This window comes from Sceloporus undulatus, chromosome 5, assembly GCF_019175285.1.
Source record: "Sceloporus undulatus isolate JIND9_A2432 ecotype Alabama chromosome 5, SceUnd_v1.1, whole genome shotgun sequence".
Taxonomy (NCBI): domain Eukaryota; kingdom Metazoa; phylum Chordata; class Lepidosauria; order Squamata; family Phrynosomatidae; genus Sceloporus; species Sceloporus undulatus.
Genome location: NC_056526.1, coordinates 10859843 through 10884602, shown reverse-complemented (window position 1 = coordinate 10884602; position 24760 = coordinate 10859843). Strand labels below are relative to the sequence as shown.

Here is a 24760-nt window from a genome sequence, read left to right as displayed (position 1 = left end):
ATCATGTTTCTTGACACATCCAGGAAGGCAGAGAAGCTAAGTCTGCATGTTCTTGTTGTTGACAGAATGAAAGCCACATGCCTAAAATGTTGGTAGTTTACACCACTTGATGGGAGGCCCCAGAAAACAATTTTGAGCCATGAGTGAAAAGTAGCTGTCAGAGATGCTATTCTCCAGACTTATCAATGCTTGCTGAAAGCCAGAGGAGACAAGGAGGAGGTTTCCTGGATTATTAGCTTTCCCCACCCAGTGCCCTGCACTCATGTAGGAATGTTTGTACCACTCAGTGGAGAAACTGTGTTTTGCAAGCTGGGAGCAGGAATTGAATTTTACCCTTCAGTTTGGTTCTTCACCATGAGAGTGGTCTGTCTGATTTTTCTATCAGTGTGGCATGAGAGAGTGAGCAGAGATGTTAGATACCAATTCTTCTTCTGAAAGATGGAGAGGAAATTGTGCAGGGTGCATGTTGGAGCTGCATTAGATTAAATACTCACATATTTTGAAAAATGATACAGTTTAACAGTTTGACATTATTGATAACTGTCTGCCCTATTTTCCATCAGGTATTGTTCCCAGTATGGAACTACATGAGACATCCCCTCCCAGCACCTTTTAATTTTTTTTTATTTTTTGGCTCTTTCCGTTCTGAAAGTTCGCAGTTTTTCCCTAGTTTAATTTGTTTTAATTAGTGCCACTCTGTACAAGCACACCATTTTTATCCTCTTGCCTTGCCTTTTCCTCTTGGGGACAAGTGTGTAAGACTGGGATTTTGAACAGGAAAGATTTTGCAAGCACTAAGAATAAACACTCATTCACAGTAGCAATATAATTAGTACTAATACAGTTGGGACCTTTAAAAATGATGTTCTTGTATATGCTCTGGTGTGTGTTGGGGGTGAACTGTAAAAGGAAAGCCCTTCCCTCTTATCTCCTACGATTTCTTCCTCACACACACCAGTATCCCCTTAGCTCCCATTTCTTAATCCCCCCTGTTTTAAACTTTTTCTTATCCTCACTCCATTTGTCCCTTTCTCCAGTCTCTCAGTAGCCCTTGTAATACAGGTGACTAAGACTTCATCCTAGAGCTTCCTGCAGGAGGAAGATAGTTGTACTGTCTATCCCCCTGCAAAACTCATTTAGTGTCCAGATCAAAGCTCCACAGCAAGTATTGACTGAAGCAGAGAGGGAACTTTTAAGATGTTCTGGAAGCAACAAAAGTGAGCAGCAACCATGGGCCAGTTTCATATTCCTCAGAGACAGGAGGGATTTCTGATTCCTCAGCGCTTTTCTTCCACTAAGAGAGATCCACCAGGCCCCACCCTCTCAATTTTATGTCTTAGGATGTCTATGCATAAGATGTCCTACTCAAGAGATTTTTTTAACCCTTAAATGGGGATTTTCTTTCTCCCCAAACAGTTGCACAACACTTCATCCCACAAAGTCCATCCGATCTGTCTTCTCTCTCTTTAGCTCAGAATGGATGTCTCATTTGTTCTTCATCTGAATTTCATCAGCCTTTGAGCCCGTATCTCCCCACCCGCTGTTCATTCTTGTTTTTCTAATCGCTGTCTTCAGGCATTGCTATTTGTCACCGAGCTCCTGCTCTGTGTTTTCCAGACATTACCTCACTGTGATGTGCCTTGTCTGTCTCGATTCCATGCCGTTGCTGGAGGTGTGAAGCCTCTTCTCAAGCAAGCAGAGGGTTAATCCTGTCTCAAGAGAGCTCATTGAGGAGCTCTGCTTGCAAGCTAAGGCTCCCTTTGGCACATCCGTGACAAGGTCAGCGGATTAGATAGTTAGGAAAAGCATTAGGCTGTTTCACTATAGAGAAGAGGAACAAAGGATGAGAGAGGAGAGAACAAGAGATCTTGGGGGCAAGGATGCTTTTCAGCCAATGCAGCCTTTAGTGTTTGCATTCTCATAACAGGCATGTTGGAGTGTCTAGGATACAAAATGTGTCTTGTGTCCCATCGTTTCCCCTGTCTAAGAACCTAGGAGAGAAATGAAAAACCCAGTATTTAGAAGAGGATTGTGTGTATATTTACAGGTACTGTTTATAATTCAGAATGTGTTCTAACAATGGGGCACAGAGGAGGGACAGGGACCATTGCTGGTTGGCTGGAGACAGGAGGCTAGGAGAAATATCAATTGCCCAGAGTTACCACTAACATGGCAAAAGAGTTGGGTAATCCATTGCAGACAGAGCCAGTAGGAGATGCCTTGTCACACTTATGGGAGGACAAGGGCATTGTGAAAGAGTAAATTCTTAGTAATGAAAACCCCACGGTCCACCAAGACTAGTTCTGTCGCTGACCAAAGGTATGCATACCTCCCTTTTGAGAACCACTGGTCCAAGGGAATGACTTGAAGGTTCTCAAACGTAAGCCCTAAGTTCAATTGAAAGCTGTTTTACAGAATTAGTTAGAATAAAAATCTGTGCCCAAGTTTCTTACAGAAGTGATGCAGCAGGGCAGGGAGGAGAAGAAAGGATTCTAGACGTAGGCACTCAACTCCTGCTGTTGTTTGGAAGGAAACCAGGGTTGGGGAAACCTCAGTGCCATGCCTAGAAGTGGCTTTTGCCTCTTCTTTCCCCCCACTTATCTTACAGAGCTGTTGTAAGAATAAAGCACACAAATGATGGGTAATGCATACTTTCCTGATCTGCATAGAAGAGATATGTCTCCATGCTTTTCTTCTATGGTTTCCTGTGTTGTTAAATTTTAAGCACCTAACACTTAAGACATTCACTGTTCTTAGTGTCTAACAAAATGAAAAATTCTTACATCAGAAATATTTGTTTTATTTTGTAACAAGGACTAGCGTCATTACTTTTAAAACATTTTTATAATAATATCACTGCTAGATTTTGATTTTTATTTTACATAGGGAGTAGCTTTTATTTGTGTTTCAGGAGCATTTCTTTTTTGTGGGTGGGGGAAGTAAGTAACCTTGAAGTTTGCACTACTCAGTATTCATGAGGAATAAGTAAGATGTTACTCTTGAAAAACAACAGGAGTGACATTGTCTTTGGGGGATTAGAAATTATAAGCCCTGTCACAGATTGCAATGCTGTGTGTGCTAACCAGGTAGTAAGCCATTTTGAAGATTCTGGGGTTTTCTTATGAGTAAACATGTTATCAAATTATAGAGTGAGGCTACAAATGGTAGAGTGGAGCCATGTCTCCTCCTGCTCCATACTCTTGCCCCAACTTGTAATTATATCTTAAAAGTTATGGCTGAAAATCTGTCTGGAAAGAGATGGCAGGCCTAGCCTCTCCATTTTACAGATAATTCAGGCACTTCTCGTTTTGTGTAAATTGGAAAGCTAATTAAACATGGTGGAAGTCTCCATCTGGTATGTTTTGTTTAGCTTGCTTAGGATTTCTGGAGCCAATTGGGCATGCTTTGGTCTGTTATCCAGAGATGATAATTTTGCACAGCATTAGAACAAAATAGCAGTCCATCTGGATGAGAATTTATAGGGTACTCTGCCTTGATTTCTTCTAAATTCCTCTCCAGAATGAGATGGACTGGAAGAGCTTGTGGTCTGACTTCATTACCAGTTTGCAGAAGACTTGGAGGTGTTTTTTGTTTTTACAGACATTGAAGCGAAGACCTTAAATTGCTTTGTTACAGCATCTGTGTTTCTAGTGTTGTGGGCAGAAAGAGCTGCTCAACAACTGATTCCAGCACAGAGAAAAGAGCTGTTAGTTTTATAAAAGGGAGACACATAAATCTTAAAAGGCTTTCCTAGCCAGAATAGGATGTCTTCTGCTGGGCAAATAGGGGAAGAAGAACGGGCAAAGAGCTCCATAAATTCCCCGATTAAAGATTTCCACTTTTCTCTGAAATTCATTGGGCCATAATGGAAACACTAGGAGGCTTCCCAATGGGTTTTTTCCTCTCCATTCCCAGCATTCTTTAATCACCTGTTGTGGTTGTCCAGCTATCTTGTGCAGATCAGTGGCCTAAGAACCTCCTAGAATTTAGGGCTTTTGTGATGTTTTTCACAAACTGCTTATTCTCTTCTGCCACTCTTCCCCTCCATCCCCCTTCTGAATTTTTAGTACTTAAATGGGTATGAAGCAGGGGTGGACAACATTAGCCCTCCAAGTGATCCAGTAATAATCCCCTCCATGAAAACCATCTGTGGGAGATGGGGCCATCTTTTGGGGCTTTCATGTATCCCTAGAGGGCATGCTAGAGTGTTTTGAGGCAAAAAAAGTTCTTTAAAAATTTCACAAAATTTCATTTGGATTCTAGGAAATCCAGCAGGCTTAAGACACGTGGGAATGCTGTCTCCACCCCTTGCAGATCATTTCTGGACATTTTAGGGCTCCTGGGGCCCCCCACAAAAATGGACCCGTGGGCCACAGGCTGCTCTTTGCCTACCCCTAGTGTAAAGCATTTTAAGCAGAAGATATTGCTTGTTATACATATATGCACCATCTCCTTCATAACTATAAGTCACAAAAGGTGTTGTTGCCTTGAGTCCCTATATTGGGTGAAATGCAAGATGTATGAAATTGAAATAATAATAATAATAATAATAATAATAATAATAATAATAATAATAATAATAATAATAATAATAATAATAATAAGCTTTTTATCTGCATTCTGGTTTGGTTCAAGATTGACTGAACTGCCAGGGAAGGAACAACAAAAATAGCTATTGGTTTCATGTTGTACTTGTGGAAGTTTGGTCAGTTTATGGGGGAAAGAGCATGCAAGACCAGATGAGCCTTTGGTTAGGTCAAGGGCGACTACTGTTCTTTTCTCATGTTCTGCCTTTCATCATTTCAAATGCCCTGCCTTTCTAATTTCAGGCAGGGTTGTAGCCTAATTTATAAATTTTATTCATAAAGCCTCATATGGCCATGTAAAACACCAAACCAATAGATATTAATAAGTCACATGGCAGGACAATAAGGTAAAGAATATGAACCAGAGAACCCAAATGCTTGTTGGGATAAAAGGTGTTCAGTTCCTTTTGAGTTTGTCTTATCACAGAGAGAAGAAGGTAGGCCTCCCAGCCTAGAAGGATATTCCATGTATGCATGAGATTTATTTATTTATTCATTCATTCCATTTATTTGCTGTCTTTCTTACAATGGGGGACTAAAGTGCAAAGCTAAAACAAGATCAGCTTTAAAAAAAACTGAAAATGAAAATGAATTTTTTTTTTAAAAAAAAATATGGCCTTACCTTACAATTGTGGCAGGATCATTATGTCAAACTTCATATGCAGAAAGCAGGCTTTATTGTGTTCTCACTTCTCTTCTCTCTTTCAGTAGGTCACGTCACCTTTTGGTATTTTCAACAAGTTTAGAGTTTGGTTGTTAACTTTCTGTTTTCCTTTCTCATAAGTCTTCTCTGACTAATACCTGTCCATTTTCTTTCTCTAACAGGCTGTTATGTTTTTAAGGGAACCAGTACAATACAATAGAATTAGTTCAGCATAATTTTTTTTCCACTTTCTTTTTTTTCACTTTCTTTTTTTCCCTTCCAGATGAATATGGGATTTTCCACTTATACGTTTGGAGAACCCACACGTACATGTTTTTCTCCCTCCCACCATTTTGCACTTGAGTACATTAACAGACTAACTCTCTGATATGTTTTCTTGTTGATGTTTTTCTTCCCACTGATTTTTCACGTGCATCTAAATGTGATGAAGTTTGAGGTTGATATGGAATCTTTGTTTCCCTCTGGCAGCATGCCTGTCTGTGTTATTTTTGCTGTATAGCCTGTGTCATTGAGTTTGTTTCCTTGCATCTGTATAGATGTAAGCACTGTTTCTTGTTGTCCTTGTGACTACTCTGACTAGCCACTAAGACTCGGTAAAGTCTGGCATAGCTTGAAATTCCTTGTCTGCGCTAGAGGGCTGGCGTGTGTGTGTGTATGTGTGTATTTCAGTAGCCCAGGAATAAGTAAATGTGCAGATTTCTGTCTTCAGACACTTTTGTTTTAATATTAAGGAGTTTCTGAAGTAAACATATACAGACATTCTCTTGAAGTATTGGAAAATCAATATTTTTATGTTCCTTTTATTATCCTGATGAGGAAAGCTATTTATTCATTTTGCTTAATTTTAGCATTTTTATCCAATTCATCAGCCCAAGGATGCTCATGGATCAACCTATATATTTAAGTTAAAAGAGAAAGTTCCTGCCTGCAGATTTTCAATCTACAAAAGCACAGCACAAAAGGAAAATGAGATAGGAAGGGATTAGAAAAAATGAAGTAAGGTCTTTCAACAGGGACTGGTGGGATGGGTATAGCTTTTCCTGATATTTTGGTCCTTCTGTGAGGTTGGTGAAATACTCCTGTTTCCCATCTCAACCAGATGTTAGCCTGAGCACCTGGATATAACTGCTGAAAGCATCATCCACACATCTGTTCTCTCCTTTCCTCCCATTATCTAATCAGCCTGCATTTTTCATTCCATGATCATTTTAATTGTTTTCCTACTCATCATTGATGGCAGTAAAGGATAGTAATAAGCCATGTTCTCATTACATAACTGAATGTTATGCTAGTTGTTAAATGGACTTAAAAGAAGTTAGGTTCACCAAATGCATGCCTTAAAATAACATCCTGTTTTGGCTCCATCTTGTGCTTTTTACCTGCCCATTGTTCAGGTCTTGGTTCAGGACAGTTCTTAGATATAGAAGTGGGAGAAAAATATGGATTGGAAGACAAGCTGCAAATATGGTGTCATTTTTACTGTCCAGTTTTCCTGACACTGCATCATGACATAACATAGTCTAGTTCTGAAATAAGCTGTTTACCAAAGTGTGTACAGAAAATGGTTCATTCTAGTTGCATGTTGCTTTTGGTTCACAGCAGCAACTGGATGTCAAAGCATCTTGGAACAATTAACCTGGAAAGCTTTGCAGTTGTGATTAATTTCCACTGGGTGGTGACAAAGATCAAGAATAAATCAGTAACATTTCTTTTTCCCATTTGAATTTAACCTTTCTTCTGCCTAAAAACAAATCATAACAGCTTCTGTTTTCCTGTCTTTGCTAAACAAACTTCTTAAAATATGGTAACTTTAATAGTTGAACTAAGTAAAGGGAAATCCTATTCCTGCAGAATGGCAGAAGTCACAATAGAATTTTTCTAAAATGCCATTGGTAGGAATTAGAACATACATACATACATACTTCTTCAAACTAGGTCCATTTAATCTGGGGTTGAATCCTTTTTGTGCATGTCTGTGAGAGAGCTTGGGATGCTGAAAAAAAGAACACATTTTGTAATTTATAAGCAACTGTGAGCTGAAAAGCACACTCAAGAAGCAAGGGATATTATTGCCCCTAAAAAAGACCTTGCAAAAATATGAGATGCTCAAAGAAGAAAAACTGAAACTCAGAGGATAAAATTCAGTAAAAGTTAAACTCTTCTATCATATTTTCATTGATTATATAAGCAAATGTGTAAATATCTTTCATTTAAATTAGTGGGACTGCTTAACTTTGGCTGAGCCAACAGAACCAACAGATGGCAAGAATAATTCCTGCTTCCCATATCATGTTCAGATACTATGTGCAAAGGAAAGACTGAAGGATCAAGTGGGCATTGCTATCTGTTTCCCCTTTCTACACAGTCTCCAAACAGCATTTGATTGAGAAACTCCACGTAGCAGCATGAGAACTCAATTTTCAGTATCATTCCTCCTCAGAGTATGTCATGGAGGAAGACATTGCATGAATCTGGCATTCCTATATATTTTTGTGTGAAGAACCCACAGTTTATAGCTAAGAGGAAAGAGAGATAGGTACCTATTCCTCCACCATAAAGACTGTCCTAAGAAGATAAGAATTGGAACTGAACCACTGTGAGGTGAAGAATGTTAGGAGAAACAAACACCATTGAGAGCAGATCCATACTGAAAATAGTATCTGGACATGCTACAAATCGAGCTCTTTTTCATGCTGCAGTTGGAGGCCATGAAATGAGGCTAGGCTTTCATTTGTTGGGGATACCTGTAGCTCTAGATTTCCTGAATGAGCCAATCTATCATGCCTTCTCCAATTTATTAATACAGTGGGACATAGGAAGCCTACAGTTAAGACATTTTTAGTGTCTTCCTCCAGAACAACAAATACAAGGGAAAGCTGTGTTATCAATAAATGGCTTGGAAAGTGGCATTCCACCTTGTTGAATGGTTTGGTGGACTAAAACTCCCAGTGATTCTGCTGGTTGGTGAGATTTTTTTTTTAGTTGCAGACTGAAAGGCCATTTTCCAAGGTCCTTCTTTAATGCTTCTCTTTTTGTCCTATGTGGATGGTGTACTTCACAGTGGTGTATCCCTCAGTCTTTAAAATCCACCATTGGTAATACAACTAGCACTGTTCTTTGGTATGCTGAGTTTATTTCAACCCAAGACACACTCTGGGTCAAGGGTAGGCAACCTGCGGCCCGGCAAGGCCTTGGAACCGGCTCCAGCCCGGTCCTGCCGCCGATTGCCGCCGGGGCCTTTGGCCTCTCGCATGTAGGGGCAAGGGGGGCAATTGTCTATAGATGCCTCAGAAACATGCATTTATATTAACATTTTTTAAAAAATCAGCAAATTTTTTTGCGTGTCCTCCACTTTTTTTAAAAAAGTGTCCACCATTTGAAAATGTTGTCCTACATTTGTCCCGGTTTATTTATTTATTTACATTTTTTAAAAATTATTTAGTTATTTATTTTTTGGCTTCAGCCTCCCAGTTGTCTGAGGGACAGCAACCCGGCCCCCGGCTCAAAAAGATTGCCTACCCCTGCTCTGGGTTTTCTGTATCTACCACAGCTGTCGTTTGTATCTTTGGTATACTTCAGCAAGGGCTCTTTTTCATTCTTTAAAACCATCACGGTACAGTCAGTTCCATGTATTAGTATGTTGTGTTATCCGGACATGTACTTTTTCTTGGTTATCTCCACCATCCTTGCCACTAGAATTACAGTTGCAAGCCCCCCTTTTACGTTGGTTGATTGCTTTGGCTGTCTCTGCATGCTTGGCTTAAACTGGGATTGTGGAGCAGTTCAGATGAGATTGTGAGAGGTTTTATGAAGATGATAACAAATTTATTTTTCCTCTTTCTTGCCAGCACCCGATATCGTGGCCTTCCTGTTCGCTACTATCCCCCAAGTGTCTCCTGGTATTTTGCCCCAACCTTGTTCACAGTTTTCTTTCTTGTTCTTTGTGGTTTGAACAAGGATTGCTTTTATTTATTAACAGGCATGGTTGATGGGCATGTAAACTTTTGCCCAGGGCAATGTGTTGACTTGGGTAATTCAGATTCTTTCTTGTTTTAATGGTACTGTAGTATTTTTGGCACCCTGCTTACATTTTTATACATTTCTGAAGGCAATGTCTAAATATAAGCATGCAGACCTATCCATTATCATTGTAATGAATGAGTATTATGTATGGAAGAGCTTTGGACTGGGGCAAGGGCAGATAATAATATACTTTGAAACTGGGTTTTACCAGTCTACTCTCATGATTGCCTTTTATGAGAAAGAATAACCTCCAAGTGTGACTAGGTAAGGAGGTGGTGGTGGTGATGATAATGCGCACTTATAGAAAGTGGTGAACATGTAAAGCTAGTTTATTTGTTTTAAAGATTCTGTCCAAACTATTTCCCTCTTAGAGCAGCTGTCTCAGCCTGGTGTACTGCAGAAATGTTGGATTTCAGCTCCCATCACCCCAACCCTGCATGGCCATTTGGTTGGTGGTATTGGGAATGATGGGAGTGATAGTTCCACACATCTGGCAAATGCCTAATTGGGAACGGCTGTATTAAAATAATATCTGAAAGACAATCCCTCCCCAAACCCTTGTTACTTCAGCCAGTGGTGGAAGCCAAACTTGCCTCCCTTCACTTCCACCTTCCCAGGGTAACTGGCAGTTGGAGCAGAGTGCTTTCTTGGAGACACAGCTTCTGGGCATGAAATTGGGTTGGAGTGATGATGGATCTGATCTCTGATTTCTGTGAGACACCTACCTGGTCAGTCAAGCAGCTTCTTCCCAAATCCACTTCCACTTTTCCTCTATAAAAGCTTCAGTTGTTATGTTAATGCATCTAACTTGTTCACACACCATGTGTGCATGTTTCTTGCACAAGGTGTCAGTGATTCTTGCGTTTGAACTGAGAATGCCCTGGGAATGCCCTATACAGTCAGTCCTTCTCTTATGCAGGGGATCTGTTCCAGATGCTGCCACGTAAGGGAAATCCAGTGTATGCTGGAGCCCCATCAGAAATAATGGAGCTTGTGCCCGCGTTGCAACGCACAGAGCCCCATTACTTCTTCCAGGGGGTGCAAGGGCTTTTTCCGGCATGGGTTTCAACATATGCTGTATAAAGTTAGCATGACATAACTAGCATAATTGTGTTATCCCACAGTTCTACAGCCGACTGTGCAACATACATCAAGGCCTTGAGCTTACCCACTTCACAAGTTTCAAATAGCTCCCCACATACTAAGACAAAAGTGTGAGAGAGGGCTGCTTGCAGTATAATTGGCTGCATTAGGGAATACACTTCCATAGTCTCTGAGATGGTGCAACTGCTTGCACAACTATTTTTAAGCTGTGTATTCCTCTAAAGGGGAGTGTTCAATATTAGTTCCCTGTGATTGGAAGGTGAATGTGCTAGGTTGTGTGTAAAATATTGGACTCTTGCTGCCAACTTGATTCTACATCAATAAAACAGATCTGCTCTTTCCCACCACACTTTGCGCTCCTTCCACTCCAGGTTTCAGCTCCAGCCCTGCAGTTCAAGCAACCAGCTGGCTTGTTTTTTGTGTTTTTTTAATAAAGAAAAAAGAAGAAGAAAAAGAGAGACCTTATAAGCATAATATGTTGCTCTCTTTTGTGTTTAAAGCAATGCTGCCATAATTATAGGGTAGCAAATTGGGCACTTGATATTGCACAAAACACATAATGGGAGCGCACAGCCTTTATGCCATAATCATAAACATATTTTTGTGGTAGGAAACTCTACTGAATTCAAGGGGATTTCATTCCAAGCCATCCCTTTTTAGCTCTTGAAGAGCAGGCAGGGCACTGTCAAATGTACAGTGCCACACATAATATTACCTGAAAGAGTTGGCATGTAAAATTTTGGCCTAATTGTTATGTTCACATCTCACTCCAGGGCAAGATCCATGTAAACCAACATCATGTCAGGAGCAGTGGGCAGCCAGAAAATGTGGCAATGAGTTGTTCTTCATACCCCTCCCCTCTGCTTGGAGAATGTTAAAAAAAAAATGGAAGAAGGGTTTAATAAACCCCCCCCCCCCCTTTAAAAAAACAACCTCTTAACTGTCCTTTTTCAGATGTCATTCTGCAAAGAATCAGCTATGGGTTTCAACAGAAAAAGCAGGTACATTAATATATTCTGGCCCAAGCATTCTTTGGATTGTATAGCTGTTTTAAAATTTGGGAGTCTGAACAAAATTAGTAGATCTAAGCAAATGATGTACTTCGTGTTATTTTGTCCTTCCTTTGATATCTGAGTCTGGGGTGAAAGTTCATTTATACTATACTGGGGCCACATGATCAGAATCTAAAGCAATGGGTCTTTTCATTCCTTGTCCTATTCTTTTGCCTTTGTTCCTTATGCAATCTCTGTCCAATTATTTTGCACATCTGTTAGAAACCCACAAGCCCTGCTTGTGCATGGCTTTAGTCTTGTGACCTTGGAATACTTGGCTGTTAGTATTTCTGTTTAATTCTCCATTTGTAACCTGGGGCTCTCAACTGGAGAACTAGCATGGCAGTGTAGGGTCATTCTGACATCATCCTTCCCCCTTCAAATGCTCAAAATTCAGGTGTTAGCCTGCTACATCTAAACAGCTTTGAACCATACACACCAGGCCTAATGCACTCTCTCTTTCTCTGACATGTGAGGAAGAGAGATTACAGAGAGTAATCTTCAAAGCAACAAAGAATTCAATAAAAATGTCTGTAGTAGTCTCACTTGGGTGTCTTGAAAGCTTAATGGTAATTAAGAGACAAGTGTGCCAAATTAAAAAGAATAAAAGCTGCCTTATTAATCAACCTAAGTCCATTTTAGAGTTGTTGTTTTTTTCTTGGAGAAACTATGCATTGAATCCAGATGTTTTAAAAGAGGGGATAATTAGAAAGAGCAGTGATAATCTGGAGAACCAGTAAAAGTTCTGGTAGGGTTGGGGATGGAAGCATACAGATGCACACTTGTGGCTGTGAATACAAGGGGTGAAGGGCTATTAAAGAACGGAGTTGAAAAAGAAGCCTGTTTTTTCCCCAACAGATTAAAACAGAAGCTGTTTCGAATCACCAAAAGCATATCTCTGTATCAGTGCTCTTTTGCATTCACATACACAATATAGACACTTAGGTGCCCAGTGAAATGCAATACAGAGCAAGAGGTCTACATTAATACTTACATAAGAACATACCATGAGCCCCATGAGGACAGATCAGTGGGCTGTTCAGTTCAGCACCCTGCTTTAAAGAGTGGCCGTCTAGAAAAGGCCACTGGAGCTCAGAGGGCGCACATGTGCATGGTGTGTGGGAAGCTCCCAGGTTGAACCTTGGGCAACTTCAGGTAGGGTTGGGCAGAATTCCTGTCTGAATTGCTGGAAAGGTGCTACTTTTCATTGTGGACAATATTGAACAACAAGGATTGAAGCAGAAGGTGAGAAAGCCAAGAAGGGTAAAAGTCCACACTCCTCCCCACAATGCATAAATTGGTCACATAGAAATTAGCAATCCTAATGGAAGATTTTGTAAGGGAGTTGGATACATTTATGGATGATAGAGCTATCATTTGTTAATGGTTGTGATGGATCTATGTTCCCTCCAGGACCAAAATCAGTTTGCCTGTGTACATTGGTTGTGCAGAACACAAATAGAAGGGTGCTATTGTCCCCATGTCCTGCCTCCAGGCTTTGGCTGGGCAACTGTTTGACCACTATGGAAACAGAATGCCTTTGATCTGACCCTGCAAAGTTCCTCTTATGTTCTTGTGACCAGCAGTGTTGACTATACATCAGGCAGCTTCCCATGTTCTGAGATTTTTCTGTGGGGAGGTATAATCAGGTTTGAAAACAATAAGGTCCTTTTTTCTCTTACTCTCGCCTCTCTGGCAACTAGTATTCATAGCCATACTGTTTCGGAACATGAAGATCCTCTATAGCCATCATGCTTGCAGGCCATTGATGTACCTATATCCTCAGAGGTTTGGTCTATTTCCCTTTTAAAGCAGTCTAAGCCAGGGATCATGAACACATAACTTTTTTTTTAAAAGTTCCTGCTTTGTCTCAGAGGACCCTGCAAAACTAGCTACTGCTCAGTCAGCTTAGGGTTTCAGCTTCCTTGTGTTAATATGGAATTAATTTGTTAGTACTGAGGGCAACATAATTTGCAAGAGTAGATTTTCTTTGGAGAACAGTAGCTTGACACAGTGAGAGGCCTTCTGAGTCTAAACCACACTGAGTCTAAACCTTCAGAGTAAACCTTTGTGTGTGGTGATACTATGATGTTAGGACACAGGGAAGTTGCTCAGGGATACAGGTGTAGGTGCTGGTGCAGGTGCTGAGTTCAGTTGCAGCCAGATGAACTCTCATCACACCTGCGCCTAGCCAAAGAACATTGAAAGACTATGAAAACCATTCAGGATCTAATTTTTTAAAAACACTCCTCCCGTTTCTCTTTGTTATATCACAGTGACTTTCAGCTGATCTCTCTCTTAGTATTGAAAATCTTGCTATATTATAAATTGTGTAACTAGTAAAGTGGAGTTTTCCACTAACAGTAACTGGTGTAACAGTGCTAATATGATCCAGCTCATCATACTATATTGACAGGGAGGGGATGTGGACATACAAACTCTTACCAGGCTAAAAAAAGTCAGCCAGCCAGCCATTGAACACTCCCAAGTTTCTAGTCACCTAAATCTCAGTTTTAGGATTGAATAATCTTCTAAATGTGACCTTGAGCAGCTGCAGCCATACATACCTGCTTGACTTAAAATATCTTGTCCTCATATTTGAATCCATACAGGATCGGAAAAACAGTTTCCAAATGTGATTTGCATTCTTAAAACAGTTCTTGCATGCTTGAATGAGTGCTTCTTATATCACACTTGCTGACCACCTGCCGTTCCTGTAACTGTCAAAGTGTGTGTGTACTGGGCATTAAACTAAATCAGCCATAATCTCTGACCTCTAAGACTTGAGTTCAGCTCTGAGCTCCCCAGCTCAACTCTTGCTTTTCTGTTTATGCATTGGCATGTGTTCCGAATGAAAATAAACCATTAACATGCATCCTTTACTGTGTAAGGTGTTTGTGGTGATATATTTAATTTCTGTATATTTTGGATGCTTACCCTATTTTTTTCTCTTGCTAGGTAAAGATGATGAAATTCCAAAGAAGTTGGGGAAATTCCCACCTGAATCTCAGCCTGCCATGCTGAATCTTACTCATCTGCTCAATGGACAGAGTAGCACGAGCGGGTCGAACAATATCCAGGCTAGCCAGAGAACAGGACACAAAGTGCCTTCAGAAAGAGGTGAAGAAAGCTCCCCAAGAACAGCTCTAGAGAGAGCACAAGAAAACTCACCAAACCACCAAAGAAGGAAAAATTCTCTGGAGAAGAGGCCTTCTTTGAGACAACAAAAGCCTGTAACAGCAAATGTGCGGAGTGGATTGCCAAAGCATGACCCCGAGAGCCACAGAAAAAAACATGAAGTTCAGTCAGAGTCTCATTCCCAGCAGAATCACAATGGATCTGCTAACCAAAATTCCAATGCTACTTTAAACACAGGAAAGGAATTTGTGCCCAGGTGGATTAAACCTTCCGATATGAAAATTATTGAAAAAACTACAAAACTCACCATGGAGATCAAGAGCCGATCTGCAAATCTTACCAGTTCAGCAACGCCTCCTAGTCCTAGTGGTGAGGCACAGTCCTTTAATGTAAAGCAAAAGATGAGAGTCTTGGATGTCGACGAAGGTAAGCGAGGGTCGAACGCATCACAGTATGACAATGTTCCTGGTGCTGATCTAGAGAGTAACAACTTGGTAGATGAGGCAATTGAAAGGGCTATCCTGCAAAGTCCAAGAAACATAGCTTACTCTAGTAGTTCAGCAAAGCTGGCAGAGAAAACATCTAGTCCACCAAAAATTTCCAACAGTTATGCATTCAGCTCACAACCAAGAATCCCCAGATTTTCTTCGCAGTCTGATGGGGCAGACATTGGACATAATATTAAACAACCTCCACCTTCTTACAGCAATCCACCTGTTTACCATGGAAACTCTCCAAAGCATGTTAACACCATAGTTCATTCCAGTTTCACAGCCACACAGTATAATCTCGGGAATCGAACCAACTCCCCCATGCATCAACCATACATCTCTGACTTTCCAACAGAGATGTTGCCTAATAAATCACATAGAAATTATTCAGTCAGTCACCAGAATCTTGTTGTGAAACCTTCTAGTCGAATAGAAGTTCTCCCAGTTAACAGTTCTGCAAGCAGTCCTAAATCGACGACAGGCATCAGATTTGATATTCCTCCAGCAGATTATTTCCCAGACAATAGAAAGTGGCGAGATCCAGCTTATTTGTATAGACAGGATGTTTATGGGCAATTATGGAGACAAGATGGCAGCCAAAACCATTTGGGTAACTTGTTTCAAGCAATGCCTGTTAAAGACCACAACCTCCCCACCATTTCTGTGGATAGTCCTATAAAATACAGGACTTCCCCAATTCCAGAAGAACTTGGCTCACCGCTCTATCAATATGCAAGGCCCTCAGGCCCCACCCACCACTACAGACATCAAACCGACGGATTGTCCATGCATGAATCAGTCTTACTGTGAGAAATAACGTCTGCTCATCTGAAAGACCAGGAGAAGAATGTGCAAGGTTGAGTTGATTGTTGCCAGCGCAAGAGTATTAGTACTCCTTTATATGGAACAATTCAGATGACACTTTTCTGTAGCTGTGCTTAAATGTTGACAAAAGCTCAAACGAGCCTTGAATACTACAAAAAGATTGGATTCTCATAAACATAGCAATAGCTTTATATGTTCATTGTAACTACTGTGGCAGTTGTTTGTTACATTTTAAGTAGTTGACTTGGGAAATGACCTTGCCTAAATCCTGTAAGGTCCCATGCCTCTGTAAGCTGCTTGTTGAGTTGACAGTACAATTCATTATGTGCCCCCTTGGGGCAAGAGAGTTATATAGTCTAAAATGGAAATGTATGTGTTCTTGGACTGTGTCCACAAAGTACTTCATTATTTTATTTTTATTTTATTTTAAATTAATTTATAAACATCCCATTCATTTAGGATGAGATTTCTCTTGGCATTCTTTTATATATACTGCCTCAGCAACCTAGGAATGAGAATTCCCAGTTATCCAATGCAATCTCCATACAAGGATGCTGTTGCCTATTGCTCAGCTAGAAAGAAGCTGGTTTAGCATCCAAAGTGAAAGCATTCTGATGCAGCCTATATGTGGTGCTTCTAAAATCAGGACTGCCTATGAATTGTAGCACGGATCTAGGGTGCCAGTGATATTTGAGCCCTCATCCACATTCATGTAGCCAAAGGCAGATCTGCAGTGTGGTGGTCTTTGTTCTAAAAGTCTCTCATATGTATGTTAATGGGGTAAGGTTAGAGGAGTGGTTAAAGCAGCATGGACATTTTTAGCACTTAGCAATGCTAATGTATCTGTCCATGAGTGCTTACTGAGGGCACATACAGAGAGCATGCACGTGGCAGGGCTGAGTTCGTGCTGGCGCATCCCATTCCTGCTGCCACTTGCATGTTGGGTTGCATTATTGCCTCTTCACATTGAGCCACAAACCATACAATTGATATGTCTCAATTTTTCTGGTCTGTAGAGCATACGTTTCCAGTTGATATGAACTGGACACTATGCATGTAGAACTTTGTGCAAATATGAACTTAGCATGTGTGTGGCAAGTGCGAGTGGCCTGGGGCAGTGCTTATCCTACACCCTACATGCATTCTGAACATCTCTACAAAGGCCTGTGCACAATCTATTAAACAAGTTGCTTTTTGATGACAGTGGCTTCATGTAAAGTCTTTTTGTAAATACCCAAAAGGTTGACAATAACTGCATGCAACAGAAGGATAAAAAGAGTCTTTCAAGTGTAATTCTCATAGAGGCATCTTGTTTCATCCTTGACAAAAGAAGGTTTGATTCCTTGAAAAGTTTTGGTTATTCTGTTGTATGTGTTGTATGCTTTCATAAAAAAAAATATCTGAGAAACAAAGGTTTTTTTTATCACTATGTTGCATGCACCATTGGAGTGCCTTTGCATCTTGTACTGGGGGTGCCCTTTGGACCACTAAGAATTGTTTTGAGAATTAAGAATTATTTTGAGGACAATTAATTAATTCCTCCTTTCACTTAGCCAGTACCTGTGCAAGCTACATTGTTAAAGACAGGAGCCTCATCAGGCCTTTGGTGGATTGTATTCTGTGTTCTGTCCTTTTGCTCTGTAATTCTGTTTATCTGACATCTTCCCCACCTCCTGTCCCTCATGTGCTTTTTTTTCTGGTACTTTAATGTGCTTGAGCATCTTATTTTTCTGGAGAGCAATAGGCAGTTATGGCCTTGATTGGCTGGTGCTGCTGTACCGTTAGGCCCTTAAGAGATGATTGTGGGTATAAAGTCTAAGGCTGAAGTGCTCCCTCATTGTAAAATGGAAGCCAACAAATTCATTGCTCTGTAATCAGTGCCTGCAACCTTGGGGTGTTTGCTTTTTTATCTTATTTTTATCTTGTAGTTTAGGGCAAGGACAGTTGGAAGAGGGCAGCTCGGCTAAATATCCAAGGGGGGAAAGTTGCACTTGCCTTGATTTAGGGGAGTGAGGAAAGTCATTCTGAGCAGTCATGTCCATTGTGCCACAGAACTCCAGGCTGAGCACATCATTCTGCATGAGAAGTGTCTGAAAGGGAAACCTTTCCTTTTACAGTGGAAATGCTCAGGATTCTGAATCTTTGCTTTCATTTGAGATGGGCTTCTACTCTAGGCTGAGATTTATAAAGGCAGAGGCAGATGTGATCCAGGAGAACCACAATGGCATTTTTAAAATTAAAAGCATGTAGGGGGTTGCACACAGTTGGGTTATATCAGGAGAGCACTGCTGGAGGATGAAGCATCTAAACTTTCCATAACTTTCTGGATTGAAACCATTCACCTTAAGCTGTTACAGCACTGGGATAGAGAGAGACAACAGTTGTTTGTGTTATCTCTTTACCCCTCAAATCATGGGACAGTTTTGAATAGGGAAGTGGTTTGCATATGTTTAAAGTCAAGGGATATACTAATATGCCTCATGTCTATTTTTTTTTAAAACAAGATGTCCAGGGAACATGGCATATTCACTGTCCTCTTCTCTCAGCTGTAAGGTTGCTGCATAACTGATCCCTGATATTTGCAAAACCACAAGAACTCCACCAAGACCTGAATCCAATCCAGGAAATGTTCTGCAGTGTCATTTTTAGTTTTGATCTCTCAATGGCAGTTGTGCAAAATTCATTGCATTTGTGTGGGTCAGGGCACTGTTTTGCCATTGTTTTTCTCATAGTCATTATGTAGCTTGGTCTAAAGCCTAGAACCAAGATCCTCAGACTACATGCTGGTCCGCTGCAAGTTAAAAATGTTGGAATGTATATATGTAAAACATTGGTAAGCTGCATGTTGTAAATGGAAGTGACCTTTCATTGGGCACTCTGTTTGTGGAAAGATATATGGCTCACTGATAATGACAACTTAGAGCAGGAGTAACTTAAGGGTAATTTAGAACAACCCTGATATGCTCCTGAATGCTTTCTAGGGGATGTTGGAGGCATTTTTGCCACATCATCTACCCACCCCAGGCACCATTTTAGGCCTAGGGAGGGCCTTTGAGAAAAGTAGTAGTAGTAAATCTGGAAGCTTCTGGTTGCTTCCTTTTTTGAAGAAAGGCTCTCCTGGACCTAAAAAGCCCGGGGTATGTGTATCTAAAAACATGAAAATGACCTCTCAGTCCCCAGAGGGCATTAAGAGGCATGGGGGGGCTCTTTGGTCTCCCGAGGGGGCTAATGCAGTCCCCTGGCCTCTCATGTTTGTCCACCCTTGACTTAGAAGCCCAGAACATATATTTCCCACCTCAAAACCAAGTTTGCTTAGCTTGAGAACCATCCAGCTGGATGCAACCTGGATGTCAATCAAGTACCTTCTGAGCCAGCCCTTTGCATGGTTGGTGGGTTTCATTTGGCTGTGGAAGTAACAAAGTTGCACAGTCTTGCTCTGAGCAATGTGTTTTAGTGCCTATGCTCATGGAAAGTCAGCACCATGAAATTTTATGGTACTGAGCCAGCCTTTTCCAACCTGAGGACTTTGGGATATATTGGACCACACCTCCCCAAAACTTTAAGTAAGCTTTGGGGAGTTGTAATCCCAACACATCTAGAGGATTCCAAGTTGGGAAAAGCTACCAGAGTCTTTTAAAAATGAAACAAAAGCAACATTTGGCCAACAAGGTGGATGTTTTGTGTATATACTGAATCGGATGTAATTTTTAATTAACCTGGCAACTGATTTTTTAAAAATTACGTGCAGAACACAGTGAAATAACAGTTTATACTGCTCTGCAGAGAAAGAAGGAAGCAAGAGGTGGTGAACCTCTGGCCTTCTAGATGTTGCTGTATTCCATCAACCACAACCATCATGGTGTGGTCAGAAACAATGTGAATGGTGGCCCAACAACATCTGGAAGGCCACAAATTCCCCCCGCCCCCTCCCAAGTTCTAAACTGACAACCAGTACTTGGTCTTTCACCTTTTCATTCTGATTTATTAACTGCCGCATAGAAATGTATGTATATAATAATGTGGTTATGTAATCCAAGGTTTAAACTATGGCTTTGTGATTCATAATAAATATAATACAAAATATAAGCTGTACAATTTACTGGATGCTAGCATCGGAAAGACAGCTGTTCTTAAAATTATGTATTGGAGTTAGTAAATACTGTAGATTTTTATATATAAAATATATACATGCTATTTTTCTTAAATCATCTTTGACAGTTTTTTTTAAAAATTGTGTTTTCCTATTTTGTTGCGACCTGTATTTTTAACATGTTAAAAACAATCATTAAGTCTATGGGTTCTGTGTGACTATCTCATACCGGTATTTTTAGTAGACTGCCAAAGCCCACCTGAATGCAAAAACCAGCCAAGTACTCTTTTCTCCAAACCAGAACAGACCAAGAACTGTCAACTTGAAGCACTCTCTTGTGCCTCTAGATCAAATCATCAAGGTTACTGCTTTGGAGCAAAAGTGTGAATAACATGGAAGGATTTCAAGCTTCAACTGTATTAATACAGTGAGCACATGTCACTTCTGTGTCTTGGAGGATTTTTCTTCTGTCATCTTCAAGAGCTACTTTTTAGCATATAGGAAGGAAGGCTACTGTTTCGTGGTGGCATTCCATATTAGCAAATGGTGGGACCACTGACAATAGACATCAGTCTCTCCAGCATTGCAACAACAAGTATGATCTGCCTGGATGAATGAATCATTGTAGACCCCCCTCCCCAGTAGTGTAGCACTACCTGTCAGCCCAAAATAGAGCCTAGTGGAGCAAAAAACCCACAGCTCTCCAGGTGCATTGGATGGGCAAGAATGCTTCTCCATGTCTTTGGAGGTGCAGCTCTCAGCATTCCTAATGTGCTTAAGGTGAAGCTATCATGGGGTTTTCTTGGCAAGATTTGTCCAGAGGAAGTTTACCATTGCCTTCCCCTGATGCTGACAGCATGTGGCTTGCCCAGGGTCACCCAGTGGGTTTCATGGCTGAGTTGGGAATTGAACCTTGGTCTCCAGAAGTGTAGTCTAACACTCAGAACACTAGGCCACACTAACTCCGTAATCACACCGTCTATCACTCCAGCATCTATGGTGAGCTGTGTTCCTTTCCTTCCTCATTTTCGTGGCTTAAAGGAGCTGTGTCTTCCCTAATAATCTATTTGCAGCCTGCTTTTTTCTTTTCTTTTTGCAAATGGTCTCAAACGAGACGATCGTATAGAGAACTGCGCTACAGTGTGACCAGAACTTAAAATAATGCAACACAGTCAACTCAGCTGGTAAAAGGCCATTTAAAAGGTCCCCTAATATTGTAAAAAGCTGTTAAAGATGTGAGAGAACGAGATGGAGAGCTACTGCCAGTCAGATTCGACAAAGGGTATTTCCACATGATGCTGTTACCATGGAATTGGTTTTGCCTCCTTCATCAAAATTAATGGGATATCCAGACAACAGAGTTTTCCATCTCCAACAATTCTGCACTTTTCCATTGTTTCTGGCTTTCTCTTTGCTGGAGAAACTACTAAAGAATAAAACAAGCTGTTGTGCAGTACATTTTAAAATTTGGAACAGTTAAAGTCCTCTAGAGCAGAAGTGAGCAGATGTTTTCCTCCAGATGTTAGTTAGCAGTTTCAAGTATTCCTCTCAGCTGGCTGTCGCCAAGGCTGATGAGAGCTGCAGTCCAAGGGCAACTCAGGGGAATAGTTGCCCATCTGTGGTCTAGATTTACCAAACATTAAATAAATGTCAGAGCTTGCAAAAGTTGCCTTTTGGGGGTCTAGAGGTTCCAGATTTCCTCAATCAGCATAGCCTTCTAGGAATTATAATACAAAAAGTATCTTGTGCATTCTATGATGCCAGAAAGGTGATGAATATTTTGTACAAACATGTCTAGGGGAATGTGTTCCCCCATTACAATACTAAAATAATATCATACTAATATAAATATCAAATGATCTCTTGCGGGCCAAGGCAAACGGCCTCTGCTCTATTCTCATTCTTCTTGATTTGTCTGCGGCCTTTGACACTGTTGATCACTGTCTCCTGGTTGATTTACTTTCTGACCTTGGGTTCTCCGGCTCTGCTCTTGACTGGTTTAAATCTTACTTGTCAGACAGATCTTTTGCAGTGGTCACGGGTGGTCAGACTTCGTCCTCTGTTCCCCTATCTGTTGGAGTTCCCCAGGGCTCTGTCTTGGGTCCCCTTCTGTTCTCTCTATACACACTGTCCCTAGGTAAACTCATCAGTTCTTTTGGTTTCTCCTATCATCTGTATGCCGACGACACTCAGCTGTATCTCTCCACCCCTGACCTTTCTCCAAGGCTTGAACAGCAAGTTTCTTCTTGTCTGACTGCCATCTCTCAGTGGATGCGACTTCGGTGCTTGAAGCTCAACATGTCTAAGACTGAGCTTCTTGTCTTTTGTCCGGGATTGCTGCCAGCAATCTCTGACTTATGCTGATAACCAAGCCTGCAGCCAACGCGTGTAGGCAAAACAAACCTTGTGGAGAAGCAGTCAAAGAGCAAGCCAAGGAAACAAGCCGATGTCGGGGTTGCAGAAAGTCAAGCGTGCCGAAAGACGAGCTGAAGTCAGGAAGCCAGAAAGCAGCGTGGTCAAAACAGTCCGAGGTCACAATAGCCAAGAGATAACAAAGGTCCGGTCCGAGGTCAAGATAACAAGGTAGCAAGGTAACAAGATGTCAGGAGCTAGAGCGACAGCAATCACACCAAGGGCTCATGCAATAAATTCTAGCAACAAACTCAAGCCTCTCTCCCACTTAAATCAGGGAAGCTCTCCCTCGAGCCACCTGAGGCTGGTTTGCTAATTGTCTTTCTGCAATCCTCCTGGATCTGCGCCTGCAAGCACTCTCGGCCCTTCTCTCTTGATAAGAAGGCACTTGCAGGCACGCCTCGTCTCCCGAGTCACCACTAGGCTGTGGCACCATAGAAGGCCTTTCCTCAGCACTAGGACCTGGTTGGACCTCCTGCTCTGGGGCTGGGGAAGCACAGCTGGGACCTGGCAGAGCAGAACTAACACCTGGCGTAGCCTCAATCAGCCCTTGCTCTGGAGGAGGCTCATCCTCCGAGAGCTCATCTTGGCTGGCCATGACATCTTTCCACCTAAACCCACCCTTCACTATTCCTTTTCTGTTTCTGTTGACGACACTTCTATTCAACCGGTTCATCAAGCCTGCAGTCTTGGCTTCATTTTTGACTCTTCTCTGTCATTTATTCCCCAGATCCAGGCCACCGCCAAGGCCTGTAGATTCTTTCTCTACAACATTGCCAAGATCCGTCCATTCCTCTCAGCCTCTACTGCCAAGACTCTAGTCCATGCCCTAATGGTTTCGCGACTAGATTACTGTAACCTCCTTCTGACAGGACTTCCTCTTTCACACCACCATCCTTTAATCTCTGTCCAGTATTCAGCTGCCCGTATTGTCACATCAGCTCGCCGCTTTGACCATGTTTCACCTCTTTTATCCTCCCTTCATTGGCTCCCCTTCCGCATCCGGTACAAGCTTTTATTATTGACTTTCAAAGCCCTCCATGGATTGGCCCCTCCTTACTTATCTGACCTTCTTTCTCCTTACATTCCTACTCGCACCCTCCGCTCTTGTAGTCAAGGTCTCCTGTCACAGTGTAGGACTACCACTGCCCCCTCCTGAATTCGTCCCTTCTCGCTTGCTGCCCCTTACTCCTGGAACCTTCTTCCCCCACATGCACACCTCATCACTTCTCTACCCAGTTTCAAAACTGAGTTAAAGACTATATTGTTTAGAGAAGCATTCCCAGAGGTGAGCCCCTCTCTGACCCAGGAAGCCTCCTTTTAACCATCCATCAAGAAGCCATGCCCTTCCTCCAGTCCATCTGCCTTGGTCCAGGCCTCGGAGGTGGAGAAGATCTGCTGGACCTGATCCCATTCCCCACCACCACTCCCCTCTCCTTTTGTGTCATGTCTTCTTAGATTGTAAGCCTGAGGGCAGGGAACCATCTAACTAAAAGATTGTATGTACAGCGCTGTGTAAATTTACAGCGCTTTATAAATAAAAGTTAATAATAATAATAACAATAACAACAACAACAACGATAATAATAATATATCCCCCAAGGTTTCACAGGTAGAATCCAGGACACGTGTAGCCAAGCAACATCAGAGTGTGATCAAGATGACAAACGTGAATAAGGAAGAACAGATAAAATGTGTTGAGGAAAATCATGCTGCAGCAGTGATGCTGAGATGCTTGCAGCAGTTTGCTTTTGCCTGAGCCTGTTGGCACGAGATCCTGTCTAATCTTGGAAGCGAGACCATCAACAAATACCAGGTGCTACAGGCTATATTTCAGAGGAAGAAACTGGCAAAACCACTGTTGTGTATTCATTGCCTAAGAAAACCTTAAGAAATTCATGGGATGCCGTAAGTTGACAGACAACTTGAGGGCACATGCCCACACACTGGGAAAGGCAAGATCCTGCTCCCTTGTCTCCCCCCCCCCCCCGAGTAAATTTAGTACAAACTATATCTATACTTTGAACTCAGTTTGTAGCAACTAAAATGACAAAAGGAAAAAGTGAGAGGAGGCAGCAAAAACTGGGACATTTTATAAGTAGCTGAAAAAGTGGGATGGTAGAGTTTGGGGAAGTTGAACTTTATGTACTAAAGCCTAATTGCAGTGGGAGAATCTGTTTTTAAAATTTGTGTAAAATGTCAGAAGACAATGGGAGTTGAACATGGAAAAGTAGAGAAGATCAAGTTGAGCTAGCAGAGCAGATAAAAGTACAGTATGGCTGCCTTGGAAGAGGCAACCACAAAGATCCGGGGGAAACCCTAATAGTTGCCTCAGGGGAGATGCAGGTCAACTTGAAGGAAACTAGTATGTTTTG

General features: G+C 41.5%; 1 protein-coding gene across 2 annotated transcripts in view; it reads left to right on the top strand.

The window, feature by feature from the left end:
- Positions 1 to 20162, top strand: part of USP6NL (USP6 N-terminal like) — a 681049-nt gene extending 660887 nt beyond the window's left edge. The window contains exon 11 of one of the 2 annotated variants that reach the window (XM_042469870.1): positions 14388 to 20162. In XM_042469870.1, the coding sequence (XP_042325804.1) occupies positions 14388 to 15868 (1481 nt within the window). In that variant the 3' untranslated portion in view covers positions 15869 to 20162. The remainder of the gene's footprint in view (positions 1 to 14387) is intronic. The other variant, XM_042469871.1, reaches the window with a different exon arrangement.
- The last annotated feature ends 4598 nt before the right edge of the window (positions 20163 to 24760 follow it).